General features: G+C 35.4%; 1 protein-coding gene across 1 annotated transcript in view; it reads right to left on the reverse strand.

The window, feature by feature from the left end:
- Positions 1-19,598, reverse strand: part of sprt (PDZ domain-containing protein sprite) — an 87,539-nt gene that overhangs the window by 39,915 nt on the left and 28,026 nt on the right. The window contains exon 2 of the mRNA XM_068773895.1: positions 3,413-3,507. Coding sequence (XP_068629996.1) covers positions 3,413-3,480 — 68 coding nt within the window. The 5' untranslated portion in view covers positions 3,481-3,507. The remainder of the gene's footprint in view (positions 1-3,412; positions 3,508-19,598) is intronic.

The raw sequence follows: 19,598 nt of genomic DNA on the forward strand, positions 1-19,598 counted from the left end.
TCCCAAAACTCTATCTATCGACGTACAAGCTGCAAAAGCCATGTTCATTTATTGCAGTTTGCTTTATAAGACCCTTGGAAAACCCAATTAAGTCGTGTTTCCATATATTGCAACCGATGAATTATAATGGATTTAGAATGAAACTGACATATTTATTGCAATATGAGTTTTAATTTAGGGTTATCAAAATCTGGACTCATTTTATTTATCTTTACACAGCCTGCTACAGGTGTACAGGTGCTGGAAGGTTGGAAGGCGTGAGTAGGACTCCCACTATGTAACCTGATGATATAGTTATGGTTGCGGGAGGACCCTGGATGCGGGTAGCGCTTTTCTGGTTTTCGTGGTGATCTTTGAGGAAGATCTATGCCATGTAGTGGGCATCCATCAGCTGATGTGATAAAAAAATTGATTGAATTCCATCAACAATAAAATTTATATAGTATTATATAATATATTTAATATTACAACACTGTCAAGTAGCAGAAAGTACTATGCAGTAATATTTTGCAGTTAATGGGAATAAAACGTTTTTATATCGATTGTATGGATTGTTTTAAAATTGCCCAATGGACGCAATTCTTTTCTATCGCACAACTAGAACAGTAAACATACAATTATAAGCCAACTGGCTTGTGAGAACTGGATAGAAAAAAATATCATTTCCGTCTTTGTTTATTCACGTTGTTGCCACAGATTAATTATAGTTGGAACATAGATTAAGTCTTAATTGTTTGAAAGAATTCTGTTTAATAGTGTTAATTGCTAGATATACGAATTGAAACAGATAAGAATTTTATATGTATATATGTATATCTTTTTAATGTTGGTATACTAAAAAGTACTACTAATAATTGTTACCACACAATCATGTAACAATACACTGGATATATGGTCACAATGGCTCCAGAGGCATGATGTTGCAGATGAAATGGTCAGGAGAGGCTCCAGTATGGTGCGTGCGGACCTGGCTAAATATTGCTTCATGAATTTAGCCATTTAACTGCATATGCGGAAGTGGCTAAATATTGGTCCTTTTCTTACTTAGGATGTACTTCTGCGAGGTAACGCCTGATTCCATTAAATATCCAGTATGGTCGTTTACTGCCAGGAGCCCCTCATTTCATTACCAATGGGAAAAGCCAGATCTCTAGTATAGAAGCACACTACAAGTCAACATATTGAGCACTGGATGAGAAATGAGAAGTGCCGACAAACAAAAGAGTCAATGTCTACCATAAGCTGCCGGCTCTACCACAACCTGCTCCGGCAGTCGCGACTCCAATGGCGCTTGATGGCAGGGATCTTAACCGATCACTGTTTTTATATTAGGTGTTATGGACAGTCTTTGTGCAGGACGTGTCTAGAAGAGGACGAGACTGCTGCTCACGTACTACTTCGGTGTACGGGGTTAACACGTTCACTGCGGGCCCAATTTTGAAGAACTTTCAGCTGGTGCGGCTGAGGTCGAATCAGCCTCAAGCTGAACTTCCTAGTAGTGCGGTTGAGGCCTTTTCTGCCTCATGTTCATCAATATTTGTTTCTGCCTCATGTTTCGGTTGAGTGTAAACAGCATTAGAGAGAAAACACGAGTTTTACGCGCCACACCAGTGCAAAGTCTACCATGAGGCTGAAACGGCCTCAAGCCGCAGTGAACGTGTTAACACCTACACTAGGTTAGCCATCGTGGATCACCAAGGTGTCTCCGGAGATCACCAGCAACATTAAGGATCTGCTGGGATTTCTTGAGGGGTTGAGTTGGCCAACCCGGACTCAAAATGAGAGCAGTGCTTGGTTGTGGAAACCAGCCCGCAAAGACAAGACAAGACGGTATGTTTTAAGTCATGGTTGTGCCAATTTTCAAGTAAGAAATTTGAACAAATGAATAATGATTACTCTCTTAAATATAAATAAGAATTGGAACGAGAAACATGACGCAAGAGAACATTTCTATGTTTTGTTTTTATTTTTCAGTAAAAACATGTTGCCTAAAATTCTCAAAGCCGAGATGTTCACTGGCCTGTTTTCCCATTGCATGTTGCAGTATGTACATCTGTAGTACGGTGTACGAGGTTCGTTTCACGTTTTGTGTCGTGTGCTCATTGTTGTATGAACATTTTGTGTTGTATGTTTAGTGCTATGTATTTATTTTTACATGTTTAGTACTGTGTGTTATGATCCTAAATTTGTCTTTTTTATGTCCCCCGCTATTGGAGGCCTCTCGTACCCTTAATTAGTTGTGATCATCGTTGTGGTCTTTGTTTACAAATAAGTTTTTCAGATTTTTCATCTTTATTCTTCACTCACTGTCATACTTCTCAATTTCTTTTATTCTTACCTTATTTCCATTACAATATCTTTCATTTTATTCTTTCATTCCTTCTTGCTTTTTTCTAGTTTTCTTTGGGTTGTGCTTTCTTAATACATTACTACACTTTTCTTATTCTATTTTTCCTATTATCAATTGACTAGTTATTTTATGTGCAGTTTATTAGGTACCTACTTATCTATATTGTTTTGTTTTTATTAACAGTTTCACTCACCACCCTACGAGCAAACGAAATATGTGTCTTTAGTGTTGTGTGTTAAATGTCATGTGTCTAATCTTATGAGTTTAGAGTTTTGTGTAAAGATTGCGTGTAAAGTGCTGTGTGGTTATTGTTGTCAATTTTATATAATGTGTTTAGTGTTGTGTGTTTGATATTTTGTGTTTAGTATTGTGTCTAGTGTAATGTTTTTATAATAGTGTGTTTACTGTTATGTGCTTTATCTTTTGTGTTTAACATTGTATCTATTGCAATGTTTTTAGGATACTGTTTATACTGTTGTGTGCCTAATCTTTTGTGTTTAGTATTGTATCTAGTGAATGTTTTTAGGATAGTGTTTTTACTGTTGTGTGCTTAATCTTTTGTGTTTAATATTGTATCTAGTGTAATGTTTTTAGGATAGTGTGTTAAGTCTTATGTGCTTTTTATTGTTTGTTTAGTATAGTGTGTTCAGTATCGTGTGCTTGGTTTGATGTGTTTATTATTGTGTCTAGTGTTATGTTTTAGTACAGTACGTTAAGTATTGTGTACAGTGTTGTGTTTTTAGTATCATGTGTTTAGTCTTGAGTGTTTGTTATGGTGTCTAGAGTTGTGTTTTTGTGTGTAGTGTTGTATTTCCACTATAGTGCGTTAAGTGTTGTTCACATTATGTTTATAGAATAGTATGTTTAGTATTGTGACCTTATTCTTATCTCTTTAGTATAGTGTTTTGTGCTTAAAATTGTGTATAGTCTCGTGTTTTTAATATAGTGTTGTGTGCCATGTATTTAGACTATTAGTCTCGCAAGTTTTATTAGTATTTTGTGTTGTGTATGTCGCGCTATATGTTATGTGGTTCGTGTTATATATTTTTGTACGTAGGTTACCTCGCCAGCTTCCGGTGCGCTCGGCGGGTGCCGCTGATGATGGACAGCGTGCTCATGACCGCCGACATGGCTGCGGCCTGCGCTGCACATGCGACCTGTACAACAAACACATACTTCATACATCAGAACCTATTTAACACGTTCACTGCGGGCCCAATTTTGAAGAACTTTCAGCTGGTGCGGCTGAGGTCGAATCAGCCTCAAGCTGAACTTCCTAGTAGTGCGGTTGAGGCCTTTTCTGCCTCATGTTCATCAATATTTTTTTACAATATTGAGTCAATGCTTCGCAGACATAAAGAAAGCTATATTTGTTTTTGTCATACCTCATACGGTTGAATGTAAACAGCCGCCGCACTAGAGAGAAAACACGAGTTTTACGCGCCGCACCAGTGCAAAGTCTACCATGAGGCTGAATCGACCTCAAGCCGCAGTGAACGTGTTAAATGTCTTAGAGTTTGAATAAAGAATAAGGTTCTCGGCGCGTAAGCCTATCACTAAGTGGACTGACGACATAATTAAAGTCAGGCAGCGAAAGACCGGTCATCTTAGTGATCTTTGGGGGAGACATATGCCCTAGTGAATTGGCTGACCACAGACCGGCAAGCACAGCGCAGCAGGTGCATCCGCAATATGGACATACAACCTTACTAAGGTCCTCAAAAGACCTGCAGACCGCTTTCAATCACGATATATGGAGCCTTATGTTCTGCAGAGGATGTCGCACAGTTGAAATAATGATGATTATTCGCGAAATAGGACAACGGTAGAACTACTTACTACGGCATACTTCATTGTTTTAGTGATTTAATTTTATAATTGTTATCTTTTTAATATAGCATTAAATATGTATTATATATACGATGCTATAAAAAAATTCGGATGCTAAAAATGATTACAGCGGATTTTGTTAAAAAATATATAAATGTTTAAGAATATATATGAATATAAATTTTAATTATTACTGAATTAAAAATATTTAAAAAAATCGGATCGGTGTGTTCAGCACATATCACGGCGGGTGCCAAATATTCAGATACGCATGCTATAGATGGTAATGCTTTATTCCACAGATATTTGTTCCGCGAGGAGTTATGGAACTCATAACTAATATTTCCGTCAAATTCTGGTTGGCGACCAATATCAAATCTGGCAACTTTAGTGATTGAGCAGGTACATCACGAAGACATGGCTTGTTAAGCACTTAAAGTAGATTTTAATAGTTTACGTTGAATAATAGGATTACCGTTTGACTCATATAAAACTCGTTTAAATGCTGATAACTTTAAAGATTGATAGAAATCTCTACTACATTGTAAGAATACATCCAATATTAGTACGCAAAATATATACTATATATCACTCGCCACAAACGCCAGAGTTTGTTTTACTACTAGAACGGAATGCATGCTCGGATCCGAGTGGTAAGCACTGCTACTATAGATTCGTCCAACTCGGATCCGAGTGATGAGCAATGAATGTGTTATTTAAGTTATTGTAAGGCTTAGGGCTCATAAAGTAATAATGTTTACTACCAAAGGAGGTTCAAAATTCGATTGGTCAAGGTAAGATTTGGATCCAAGGGCACTTTTATATGGCGCTAATCGCATTACAGATGTAAATGCAATGTTCATTCTGCAATTAAAAAAAAAATTCGATATCAAATCGATAAATGTTAATGAGAATTTATACATATAAAATTTGAAAATGATAATTATTTTTAAAAATAAAATCACGAAACACGATCCTTTTAATCAATTAGTACCTGCGATTTTATCTCTCAACTAATTCATTTACCCGTATAATGTCGTACCCTTGAAAATCGATACTTTTTATGCCGTAAAAAATTAGCTAATGCCGAATTTACTCAACTCTGCAAAGATAATTTGCAATTATTCGCAAAAAGTATAAATTACCAATTTTGTAATCAAGTAATTTCATCCGTGCCATTGGAACCTTCGAAAAATTGATTTGCCAAGAGATGATCTGTCCGTATCAAGTGGCCGCTAAATATTTTGCAAGACGAATGTACTGTTTGTCATTGCCTCTATTTAAAAAAAAAACTGTCTGTCAAAGATTAAATATTATTGTAAGTAATCGAATTAAATTTTATTGGCGCATTTATTAAATATATTAGTCAATTATATATCAGGGTTTTTAAGTTGCATGTGTCAAATACATTTTCTTTAAGGTAATTATAAAAGTACGTTGCAAGTCATTAAATTTTACAACATATTCATGAATAAGTAATTTTTAAATCTGGCTTTGTATCTCGAATTAGTCCAGCCAAGCTAATATTAAGGATTTTGAGTTGCGACGGAATCTTTTTATAGCTCTTACAGTCAAAATAATATTAAGTTATTTTAAGTGAATCCTTTTTTTTGTAATTGTCTAAGCTTTTTGTTTTTAAAACGACATAAATACATTTAAAACACTTTTAAGTTAAACGGTTTTTTGATACCCATATTGTGGTGGTTGTGGAAAAATATGTACCTAGTCCGCCATATTGGAACGGCGTCCATCTTGAATTTTGAATTTTGACATAATCATCGTGTTTTACTAGTGTAGCCCTTTCATTTGATACCCATTTTGAGGGGGTTAGTGAAAAATATGTAATCCGCCATTTTGTATCGGCGGCCATCTTAGATTTATTGTGTTATTGATTTTATTATACTGTATTGTCATGTAAATTAAATGCGTGTACCAAATTTCAAATCAATCTGACAACGGTAAGGTGCTTAAATTTCAATTTCTAATTTTGACCTAAATAAATAAATTCCGTACGGGTCGAACTAAATAAAACCGTTTAAAAATTGCGAGTGAATCTACGGATCAATATGTGTTGTTTATAAAATTACTAATGGCGGCCATTTTGCAACATACTTTTACGATCGATTTATATGAATTGCTTTGGCTAGAAATATATTTTATATTTAATAGGTATATTCATCGTTTCTGCCTTTAGACGCAGACTCCTAGGAAAAGTTCTCTCCCAAATATATCTATGAGGGAATACACTATAATTACCACGTTGCGTAGGTGAGTTGGCGATCGAAGTATGGTATTATGGTACACAGAGGATACTGCTGCATATCCTCTGGAAACTTGTTTGTAAGCAGGGACAATCCCATATAATTAATGCACAAAATGTGAATTATATATAGGATTGTATATCGAGAATCAAATCCGTGACGATCGCAAGTTTCAGCCCTCTACCGCTGTCAGCAATTTACATATTAACAATAATCACTTACAGGAATCTGAGATATTTTTTCTGCAAATAATTTAGTTAATACAGACACAAAGAAAGTATATATACATAATTGTGAGTGTTCAATTATGTATATATACTTTTCATTATATTCATTTCATTTTTAAGTATAAAATGGACCAATATTTAGCCACTAATCGGTGTAACATAACTCCTGAAGATGCCCCGTGGAGGGGTGAAACACGTGTTGAGTAATTTGGCGGTGGCGGTTGTGTGATTCGCATTGTTTGTCGCATACGCATTTATCAGCGGGCTGGTGGGCGGCGCACTTTGTTGCACGACTACCACTGCATGCGCGGAAGTGGCTAAATATTGGTTCTTTTCTTACTTAGGATGGACTTCCGCAAACGCCTGATTTCATTTCACATTTCATTTTTGTATCTAAATTATCCTCTTTGAATTTATTAATATATATTCATATGATTAAATTTTCAATTTGATTTCTTTCCGGGACTTTCAATATAACGATTTGCTGGTAAGTCAAACGTGTGCTCACAAGAATGCGTAGAACGATTTGTTAAAACCTACCGTAGCGTTATATAATTCATTCAAAGAAATATCGATACAAAATTGTTTTACTAAATGTAATGGTAAATAAGGTATTTTGATAATTTTTCTAATAAGTTTGCCTATTGAAAAAAAAACTTTGTTAAAAGATGTGTTGTTATGGTGTTTCTTCCTGCTTCATCTACACAACTATAATACCTTGTGAAGCCGAGTAGAGTCCAAAATAAAATAGATTTAAAATAAATAAATAAATAATAAGTTGACGATCGAGTTCTGTTAAAAGTTCCATAGTTTAATATATTAATTTTATCTTTATCTTTTTTCAACCGTTCATTATTTATGATGAAAAGAAACCAAATAATTTCATGTTGATGTGTCTATGGAGGGTATTGTGAGAGGTTAGGCCTCACCCCAGGTTCGTCTCTTATGCCTAAGCACAGTGAGAGAAAGGTCCTTTAGTGTGTTTCGGAAGAGATTCTAAGCCTCTCTAAAATCCTGTGGATTTAAGAGGGCAGGATATACGAACAACTGAAGACTCTGCCTTCTCCTCTTTGTCCACTTTATTGATTGATGTCCCATGTTTATTTTTTATTTATTTTTTATTTTCGTGGCCTATATTTCAACCCCAACCATGGATGGACAGATTCTTTTTTATTCTCATACTTTCTTCCTTCTCAATGTCTTTAATTTTTCCTCTAATTTTCTTCACAAGATCTCTTATCCCTTTAAATAATTTCCTTCTTTCGTCTTCTCCTCAGAATTCTACAGTTTTACATTGAAATTATTACACTTGTCGCTCTGTGATCTCGTCACTCCAGAAATTTAAGACCTCAAAAATACATCCGTGGTGATACGGGCAATAATATATAGAATAGAACCTACTTTCTACTCCCGTTGTTTCTGTAAAAGCTGGCACGGAAATAAATGTTCACAAAAAAACTAATTCCACCAAAAGATTACACATGTAGAATGTTCGGATTCGGGAAGCGCCTTCGTCGCGTTGTGGTCAACTAAAAAAGTACATATGTTTGAAATGTTTAAGTAGAAAACAATGCATAAATGTCGTGTCTGAATTCAATTCATTCTCCGTGTCGTGGCCGCGGCCGGTGGCGCGTGTACGCGTATCGCATTAAGCTCGCGATCGATCTCTTCGATTGGCATTCGGCTAATTGTAAGGCTGTTGTGACACTGGTGTTGTAACACAACTCTATTGTATGCTGACCTCGGTTCTAAGCATCGGGGCACGACTCGTGTTTCGTTACTTCTGTATTATTTTTCAAAATACACCATTTGGTAATCGTTGCATTCGCTGTGAGATGCAATAGTCTAAAACCTCTTTTGTTGATCTTTTTGACGAAGTTTCCGAACGCAGCCGTTGTATTTTGCGAAGAATCTTTTGTTTTTTTTCGAATGAAACCTTTTTTTTATTAACTATGTTTATCCAATATTTATATGGAACACTTCACGTCATATGTACTTAATTTTTATATCTATTATATGTGATTTAATTTATACTGTAAGAAATTAAATAATATTAATTAAAATAAAAAAATATTCAGTGATGAAAATATAGGTAGGAGTCTCTTATCAGTCTCGTATGTAAATACGTAACAGGTGGTGCAAAAGTAATGTCATAATATGAACGCGCCTTAATTTTTACAAATGGCGCCAAATGTCACTGCGCTTTGAAATTTATGACGTAGATATGTAAAGAATTAGTTAAATGTAAATGATAGAGCGATACACACATCAAATACATGGAGTTATTGTCACTACTTATTTGACAAATTTACAGTCTGTTGTTTTAACGCAAAGTGAATTTCCCCGTCATGTTCCTTTTGCTCGGACAATCAAGACTTTTGCCGATAGGCGCCAGAATTTCGCATTTACCGTGATACACCACGCACCTTACAAGCTATAAAAGCTAATATTGAAGAAGATGTCGCCCATTCGGAGCCAGATGTATTGTGAGCAAGGAACCAAAATGCTATAAAACGAGCGCAATATGCATCAACTCGGGAAATGGCCATTTGAGCGATATCATTTTTCCAATTAATGTCATCATTTTATATTTCAAATAACCTTTTTACAACAATACAGTTATCTTACTTTTTTTTATTTATAATTAAATGGCTGCCCATCCAAATTATGACATTACTTTTGCACCACCTGTTATATACGTGTATCTTATATACATAAATGTTATTAGCGTGTTCTGGTCCGCGAGCGCCGTAGCAAATTATTGGGCTAACGAGGCATTCCATGTCTCTATTTGGCGTTGCAGCCTTAAGTAATCCTGCACGATCTCTCACTGATATGGCCTGTATCATTTACAGTCAACTGATCGTCCATGTTTTTAATTGTATAAAAACATCATCCCGTGTGTACGGAACACTGTGATTTAACTTTCTTCAAAATTAAAAATACGTGTTGTGTTTTTTTAACAATTACACGTGACTTTACTTTTGTCTTTTATATACAGGATGTTAAAGCTTTTAAGTGATAAATATATAGCTAATTTGTCATCCTATATAATGTGATCACTTTGAAATATGTTACAATATTTAAGTTTTTTCCTATTGAAGTTCTTAATAATTTTTGTTAGCACGAATTCGGCAATGACAGACAATTAATTTTAGTAAATAATAATCTAAATGGGGTGTGCTATATAAAATATTAGTTGACAGCAGAAGAGCTATAAATTCAGCTTATTAAAGTTTTGACACCTTCAACCAATCACCCTGTATGTTAACGTCACAAAGATAACTGAATAAGATGCTGTTTGCAGGCCGCCGCGAGCAGGTCTTATTGGAAATCTATGGGGGAAGCCTATGTCCAGTAGTGAATGCCTTACATCAGAAATACTGTGATCTAAAAGTAAGGTGTACTTGTTTATAAAATTTAAATTTTTCCAAATCAATTTATCCCCTTCAACGTAATACCCGTCTGATAAAACGCAAAATTGTTCAACGCTTTTTCCAGTCTTCGAAACAGTCGGAATTATCTTTTTTCCGCTATAGCCTTCTTCAAATCGGTTTTAATCTTCTGAGTCATGTCAAAATGGCGTCCCTGCATTGGTATTTTGAGTTTACTAAATAGTCAATAGTCGCACGGAGCCGAATCAGACGAATACGGTGGTCGCGGAACAATATCAGTCGAGTTTTTTTACGGTTTTTTTTACAAAATTAAAAAAAAATTACCTGTCTTCCTAAAGCCCGGGTGTTTTAAATGACAATTTCATCTTACTTTGTCATTACTGCGAAATATATATATATATATATATATATATACATATATATATGTATACACACATATATACATATATATAGTTCGCAGTGTATATACGCGCACACAGGTGTGTGTGTATGTGTGTGTCTGTGTGTGTGCACGCGCGTGTGTGCGTGTGCGTGTGCGTCAAGTACATATTTATACTTCTCTACCTCTTTTATGGCTAACTGGTAAAAAACGCCTTAAGCAAGTTAGCCGTTGTACTTTCTACAGTAAATGTTTAAAAAATAAATTACTTCCAATTTTTACTTACATAAATAAAAAATAGTCTAAGAGGAAAAAAAATACAAAAATTTTATGTATTATTTGCCCGTGAATTGATTTCGGTTCACCTGCACACGCACAAGCCGCGCAACAATTTTTGAAAATTATCTCCATCGTGTTCTTTCAAAAGAAATGCCATTATCTCTCATTATATATCCGTTAACAGTAGATGCTCGTTTCGGATCTCTCATTATGTGCTGGTGTTGTTAACTTCTGTCATTTTTTGCTTTACTTGCGTCGTTATATAATTAATAAATTTATTTTACTGCTTATTCCGTGCTTGCGGATTGCAGATCATTGAACGCGCGTTCAATATCGCATTTTGAACTATCAAGTTAGTTATTTCGGAACTGGAGTACTGCTTTTTAGACAGATGAGATTGCAGGCTGTATCCCACAGGTCTCATTAAAAGTCTCTGGGGTTGCCAATTGCCTGCGTACCTTGCAAAGTAATTTGCGTTTAACTTGTAACTTAATTAGAAAAAAGCACCATAGACAATAGTATGAAATGGTACGGAAAGAACGTAGAAATTAACTACTGTTTAATAGCTGTAATAAACGAAAATTCAAAATAATAACAGAAGACTGTAAATTTGAAACTTAAAGCAACGGTTCTCTTTCAAAATGGCGGCGATCATAGCCGCGGCACAGTGCTGCCCCGCGGCGCCGCGCGCTGCCCTACCTCAAGGCTATCATTATGTTACAAGTATAATAGCTGGCTCCCTTTGTTGTTTGATGTTAGATTTACAGCTATTCTTAATAATGAAGCAGTTATTGATGGTAAAGGTATACACTTCTCAGTGGAATGCCAGCTGAAAATTTAAATTTGTGGAAGTATAGGTTACCATATATTAGAAGATCACAGAAGCTAGATTTAGGCCGTTCTACCTGTTCTATTAGAAATCTACGTGGTAGAGATATATCTGTATTAAAATTTTCCCTATAGATAATATTGTCACTTTTTAAATGCTCTATTTTCATTGATTATTATAAAATTTTTGTAAAACAAAATCATACTCATTTTCCATGCACTCATGTATATTAACTTCGATAATAAATAACACTTCTCATGTATACGATTTATTTGGTAAAAAAAAATTCAATACTATCGGTAATTTTCATTAATGGCTGAATTGTTATAAAACTGTTGCCTTTTTAAAAAGCTGCGCCTTACTTGATACATTAAAAATGCGTTAACCGCACACAGAGTGCTTCTAAACACTCACATTATTAAATCCTTACCATGTTTATATCTCATTTACCCTTAACAGTCGGTTTCTAACGTAAGATCGGCAAAAACTAAACACCGAGGCGAACGCGATCCATTTAAAGGCGAATAATGTACACGTGTACACTCGGCTGTCAACATGGCGGCGTTTTTTGCCGCCATTACTTTGTGAGTACGTAAAGACTCGACGATAAAAAGACAGATAAGACTTATGCCTGAAAACAACTGGAGCTACTATAAACAATCTGTATTAATGGGAACCTAATGAAGTAAAGTTTTCTTGAAGGTTATTTTCCTTTACGTCGGGCCTCATAAGTAACCTCTAAGTCAACTAGGGAGCAACGGAGAAGGCTATAGTCGGAAGTTCGCTGCGAGAGCTAAGAGGATCCGCAGAAGGTCCAAGATCGCTGACGCCGAAGAATTGTTTGTCTGAAGTGGCAGTGGGTGGAGTACGACGCTCGTACAATTGATAGCCGTTGGAGCCTAAAGGTTTTCAAGTGGCAACTACGACTCTACTCTACTAGATTGACCACATAGTTGACTCGGTGATTGGCACTAATCGGTGTAACATTACTCTTGAGGATGCCACGTGGAGGGGTGAAACACGTGTTGAGTGATTTAACGGTGGTAGTTGTTTCGCATTGTTTGCCGCATGCGCATTCATCAGCAGGCTGGCGGGCGGTGTGTTTAATTACACGACTACTGCTACATAGCGGAAGTAGCTATATATTAGTCCTTTTCTTACACATAGTTAAGGTGGTTGGATGTCACCAGATGCATGCGCAAGACCGGTCATGATGGCGAACTGTGCTGGAGGCCTATGTCTTGCTGTGGGCGTCCATTGGCTGATACGAAGAAGAAGAAAAATCTCGTCATTTGTGTATTTCGTTATTACACAGCGATCAGAAAAAGTTAATTATTATTTTGTATTTTCACAGTGAGGTCAAAAAACAAGAAGATTATCAAGTAAATAGATACATAAATATTAAGGAAAAGGCTTTCATCTGTCACTTTAATAAATACATTTAAAAAACTTTTAAGTTAAACGGTTTCTTGGTACCCATATTGTGGTGGTTGTGGAAAAATATATACCTATTCCGCCATATTGGAACGGAGTCCATCTTGAATTTTAAATTTTGACATATCATCGTGTTTTACTAATGTAGCCCTTTCATTTGATACCCATATTAAGGGGGTTAAGGAAAAATATGTAATCCGCCATTTTGCATCGGCGGCCATCTTAAATTTATAATGTTATTGATTTTATTATATTGTATTGTCATCTAAATTAAATGTGTGTACCAAATTTCAGATCAATCTGACAACGGGAAGGTGCTTAAATTTCAATTTCTTATTTTGACCCAAATAAATAAATTCCGTACGGGTGGGTCGAACTAAATAAAACCGTTTAAAAACGTCAAGTTTTAGTGCATTTTTTGTTAAGCGCAGCACCTATTTCGAATCAGACATAACATAATGTGTATATTTTAATAAAAATATATCGTCATCTTTCAGCCCATATACTAGTTTTCTGCAACCGGTGTGCCGTAGATCGGATACAAGTGTGTCGCGGTAAAGATTGATAAATTGAAATTTAACAATTTTTCATTATACATATTTTGTATTTGAGACGCAATGGCGCGTCACGTACAATGGTCTCTCGAATTTATCTTTCGGTGTGCTGCGAAATCTAGGAAAGTTTGTAGTGCCGTAGATAAGAAAAGGTTGCAGAGAACCAACATAGACGACCAGTGGAAGACATTAACCTCTACTTAAAATATCTATAGGGTGATATACCATAATCGCCAAGCTTTGGCAGACAGGTTGGCGATCTTATTGTGCCTTTGGAAACTTCTTTGTAATCCCATGTAATTATTGCAAGAAGTGTGAATTATATAAAATTGAATACCGGTAATCGAATCCGTGATCTATGATCGTAAGACACAATTCTCTACCACTGCGCTACCACCGTTCAAACAAAGTATACATTCAGCTATATTAGTTTATATACATAAAAATTTATTACAAAAATGATTTCTTGTATTCTCCACAGATGGCGCTGTTTATACCACAGCATATGTTATCTTTTACGTCATACATAGATTTTTTTTAATTGATACCAATAGAAAAGGCACACGCCATCTGTCTCTGAGTATGCAATACATCTTTGTCTAATTCAGTAGTTATCTGTGTATTTAACTTGAGTTGAAGCAATTAAAAACGAAATTAACGTCCATCCTGTTTGATATATTTTATCTGTTAAAGTAGGGCTTTTATTTTTTTTATTAACTAGATTATCTGTTTCCCACCTGCTGTTTAGATGTTAATTATGTATTGAAAATATTCGGTTTACGATTATGTATTTTTAAAATTCAGTTACGACAGATAAGATAAAAGATATCCGTATTTACAAAAGATATACGCCGCAATAACAGTATTGAATTAGTTTTGGGTTTCTTTTGGTTTTAATGAGTCATATCTAATATTACTTTAGTGTAAACAGATAATACAAGAATATAATTTAACATCTAAAAACATTTTGATTTTTATTGTCTGTATAATATATAAAGGGTGATTGACCTTATAGTTTATTTGTCAGCGAAAAGTTTTAAAGCTTTTTAACCTATTTCCAATCATCATGTATAATGTATTGACTATTAAATGTAAAACAATGTTAATTATTGTTTCAGAGTATGACAGAGTATGCGGTAATAGATAGTAAATAGTAATTAATTTTAATTACTGATTATTATATATGTTTGTATTCACACAGAACTAATGGCCGTTGGAGGCTTTAAGTTCTGGAGTAGAAACCACATACCACCAGGTAGATAGATGACTATATTAAGCTCATCGGAAAATACTTAATGCTGGCCGGTTTCAACTGGGAATGATCTCGTTATCAGGCTTCGTTAGAACATTAGTATAAAGCAAGCAGTCGTGGAATGCTAATATAAGCTTCTGCGAAAAAGTAATGTTGTAGAAGGAGACTGCGGAGAGAAAGAGAGAAAAAGAACCTCTGAACTCCTAATCCGCAATGGAAAACCTGGACGTCGGAGGAGATTATACCGCACCCTACTCCAACTCTCATAACAAAGCCTTGATGATGGATTCGAGGTATACCGCTGCATGTATGTCCTGGACCTGCAATGGCGCGACAGCTAAACCACGTGTCTATGTTAACGAGTGGAGGACTGCAGGTGTATCGTACTAAGTTGAGGCACTAGACCCTCGCAGTTGAAACTACTGTAGCATGCGAAGGCATTTCCGTAGTTTGAATAAAAGGCGTCGAATAATATCGTGGGGTTTTGGCTAGTAGGAGTCCAGTATACATCTTTCGTTGTTCCCGCGGCGGAGCGATATGTCACGCAGGATTTCCCTAACGGTAGAAAAAAGGTAGCTTCCAACTGGTCTTATTAGATATCTGTGGAGAAAACCTATGCCCAGCTGTGGTCTTGTATTTTCTCTTTCACTCTTGATCACGATGTTGATTAAAGTAACTTAATCTATAAACCACGTTAAGTTAATCAATAAGCAGACTTGTTTCTTTGTAGTATATATATATATATATATATATATATATATATATATGTATATATATGAAGGTTAATTTAGATGAATTCGTCCGCGTTTAGACTTCCCCGAAACACTATGAATCCTAATGTGAGTGATAACAAGTATGAGACCCTGTGTTTGGCACTAATCGGTGTAACATAACTCCTGAAGATGCCCCCTGGAGGGGTGAAACACGTGTTGAGTGATTTAACGGTGGTAGTTGTGTAATTCGCATTGTTTGCTGCATACGCATTTATCAGCGGGCTGGCGGGCGGTGCACTTTGTTGCACGACTACCACTGCATGTGCGGAAGTGGCTAAATATTGGTCCTTTCCTTACTTAGGATGGACTTCCGCAAGGTAATGTCTGATTCCATTAAATGATAATAAGTATATAAGGGGGTTATATTAGTGTCGTTTCTGTCGATATATTTTAAATTTGTTACCGCTCCGGCATTGATTTGTATACTAGATGGCAAAAGGTTATTGATAACGAAGGTTATATTGTTGATTAGAAATAAACACTTGTTAAAAATGTAGTCGTGTGAGTTTAACTTAACCCTTAATAGCCTGATTTACAAAAGTGATTTTTTTTAATATTACTGTGTTTGCTTGAGGGTCTAGATGAATGGAAAAATAATTTTTTTTTAAATTTCGTTGGAAAGAATACTATACTACAGTAAAATTCGTACAGTCAACCTTTAAAAAAACTAATAGTAATGTGAACATTCGGTTTAAAAGATCGGTATCAAAATTGAAACCCTAGGCTATTAAGAGTTAAGAAAGCGACATTACTTTCCAGACCGCCTAATAAATTAATACACCCTAATAAAGAATGTTTATGTCTACCAAATTTGCATTTGTTTTGAATTCGAAAAGAAGTTTTCGTGTATATTCAGTTATGTATTGTTGAATGCGTTCTAATTCGGCGTTGTGGAATTTCGTTTGAATGTATCCCGTGCTCAGGTCGCACCGGGAACCGGTCGGTCGGTGTAGACGCGAAGAAAGTTTTGCGTTTTTTGTACTCTGTTTTTTTTTTTTTTTTCACCACATAATCACAAGTCGAGGCAACGGCGCGGAGTCTCGTGGAGCCACGCTCGCATTATCTACGATGGATTTAATTAGTCGTACAGATGAATTATTCATGAGGTGGCCGAGAGTTGTAATTAGAGTCGCGCGCTTGTGCCGATAATGGCCGGTGCGGATTAGTGCTTATTTGTTTAAATACCCTCACAGATTATACGACATTGCGAAATGAACTCGTGTTTTTAAAGATTATATACAACATCAAGTCTCAAATGCAACTTGAAAACATCCTGTGAGAGTGAAATATAATGTGAAGAACGAAAGAAGATAAAATTATATAAATTGTAAAGAATAAGAGAAAGTGAGAACAATAAGATCTCTGTCCCAAAAATAAGATAAGGAAAAGAGAGGTCCTCAGAGATGCGGACCATAATTTTTTTAACAAAGTCACATTTATCAATTTATACACCAAAGGATAATTTAAAGTAAGTTATACACTTCATAAGACAATGATGAAATTTAACTTCCATGTACCAGGGTCCTATAAGTTAAATCTAAAGGGATCCCAAACACTATATGATCTGCAAAAAGCACATAAACTTATTTTAACGACTTTCACAATTATCCTTAATAGAATTATCCTACCTCTTAAAAATCTTCCACAGCTTAACTTTTGGAATGTTTTCTTTTAATAATATTTTTAAATTTATTTTATGATAACTCAAAAACACTTTTTTGTTTGCTTTTTAAAACTATACAAGTTCTTCTATTTCAAAAGTTACTAATTTTATGGAATCTTACGAAAAGCATTACTCTTTTTTTTAGTCCTTACCTCTGTATACACTATTGTTAGCTACAGGCTGGATCATTTAAAATCTTTTTATTTAATTTTTATACTTGATATATTGCAGTTTGGCTTCTTCTTTTGTTCTATCTGTCTATTATTACGTATTAGTCTACTGTTACCTAGTTTTGTAAAATTATAATGATTTTACCACTATTGTTTTCATTTATTTAATCCGTTTATCTCGCTCGTAAACAACCATATTTCTTATATTTATTAATAATGGAATATATATTGACATAATTTATAGAATTGTGTTGTGAAATTCCAATAATAAATTTTTAAATGACGCAGATAATTTCCGGAGTAAATAAAAGCATTGAAATGCATGTCTTCTTTTTAATTTGCAATATAATTATATGTAAATTTGTCTGAATGTTACTATAATAGTGCAAAACATGGCTAAATATTTATTTGGATTTGTTATATGTATACATAGAATTAAAGCAAAGTTTTGTGGAGAAAATTGTTCGGCTCGAGTCAGCCGGTTATTCTGCGTGTCGGGAGGCGAAGCGTGGCGGGCAGGTGCGCCGGCGCGGGCCGAGCGCCCGAGGGCGGAGCGCCCCGGCCGCGGAGCTCCGACCGTGAAATGAACGCATTGTCCGCGCTCCCACGGCACTCACCTACGAATTACCCGCCAAACGACCGAACCACGGAGTCAGTCACGATCGGCGCCCCTCCGGCGTCTAGATAACTTTTTACAATTATTAATTGATATATTACAATTTAACTATTAACTTGTCTAAATTTATGATTGCACGATGACAAACACTATTGTTATGAAGGCATAAATATTGTGATTAATAATTTTAGTTGACAATTGAAACATAGTTGACGCACCGCGTAGATAGATGGCGCTGATATTAATTTTTAGTCGCGATATAAAATTTTTCCTACTTAGCTACTTAGCTTATCCAAAGCGTCTGATGGTCAGAGGAACAGCGGTAAAGTATTCTTTTAGCTCCCACATAATTCAGTCTTGCGCTTACTAAACGTGGTATCTCGTAAGCTACACGAGAACGATAAGTGGGATTTTCTCTATAGAAAAAAATAAGTAAAAAAAGTCTGTTATTACAATACCCTTATTATTTACGCACGCTGATAAATGCGTATGCGGCAAACAATGCGAATCACACAACCGCCACCGCCAAACCACTCAACCCGTGTTTCACTCCTCCACGGGGCATCTTCAGGAGTTATGTTACTCCGATTAGTGCCAAACACAGAGTCAACTCTTTGTTTGGCACTAATCAGTTATCAGCGGACTGGCGGGCGGTGCACTTTGTTGCACGACTACCACTGCATGTGCGGAAGTGACTAAATATTGGTCCTTTTCTTACTTAGGATGGACTTCCGCAAGGTAACGCCTGATTCCATTAAATAGTGGAAAAACGGTTGGATTCTCTAAGAGAATCCTGGAACTTAGTTAATAAAACGATATTTACTCTGACCGGTAGAGTTCAACCATATCCAAATCGCTTTCATTTAGTTTAAAAAAAATCCAGAAACATTTTTTACGATTATCCAAAGTTAAAATGAATATAATATCTATCACTCACGTATTTCTTTCAAGTAACTCCAGCGGTCATTAACGAGGTAATGCGATTGCGTTGGCTCGCTAGGTTTTTGCTCCACAAGAAAGTGTCTCGACCATCGACGAAAGTAAAAGCGTCCACATTAATTATGAAACCGACAATTTATTGCCGTCATACAATAAATCAATGATTAGACGAACGACTTATGATGTATACGTTTTCTAATCGACTCGTCCGTCCATCCATGTATACGTACAGTTAGTTTACATTTAAATAAAATACTCTTTATACACCTATCCCCCGATTTACACGGTAGATACGTGTAAATCGAAAATTAAAAATTTTCAAGTAAAAACCGTATAAATCGAAAAACTTGCAGAAAATGCATAATTTTGCTATTTAACAGTTGTGATTTTTTTCAATATTTTTAGGTGTACACAGAAATAACAAAAATTACAATTTTTAATATATTACGGAAACACTGTTTTTTGTTTAATTACATTACATTAAACAGAAGAACAAAAATTAAAACCAAGGTGTTTTATTATCCTTTATCACTGTCAGAAATTACTCTCATTCCTTTTTTCGGAATCGAAGGTTCGAATTCACTTTCATCACTCGAAGTTATTTGTGCCGATTCGATGTTTGAAGCAGAAATATTTACATTATGAGA

The sequence above is a fragment of the Battus philenor genome, unplaced genomic scaffold (genome assembly GCF_028537555.1).
Source record: "Battus philenor isolate CCGP_79_NKW_IND1 unplaced genomic scaffold, ilBatPhil1.0.hap1 SCAF_6, whole genome shotgun sequence".
Classification (NCBI taxonomy): Eukaryota; Metazoa; Arthropoda; class Insecta; order Lepidoptera; family Papilionidae; genus Battus; species Battus philenor.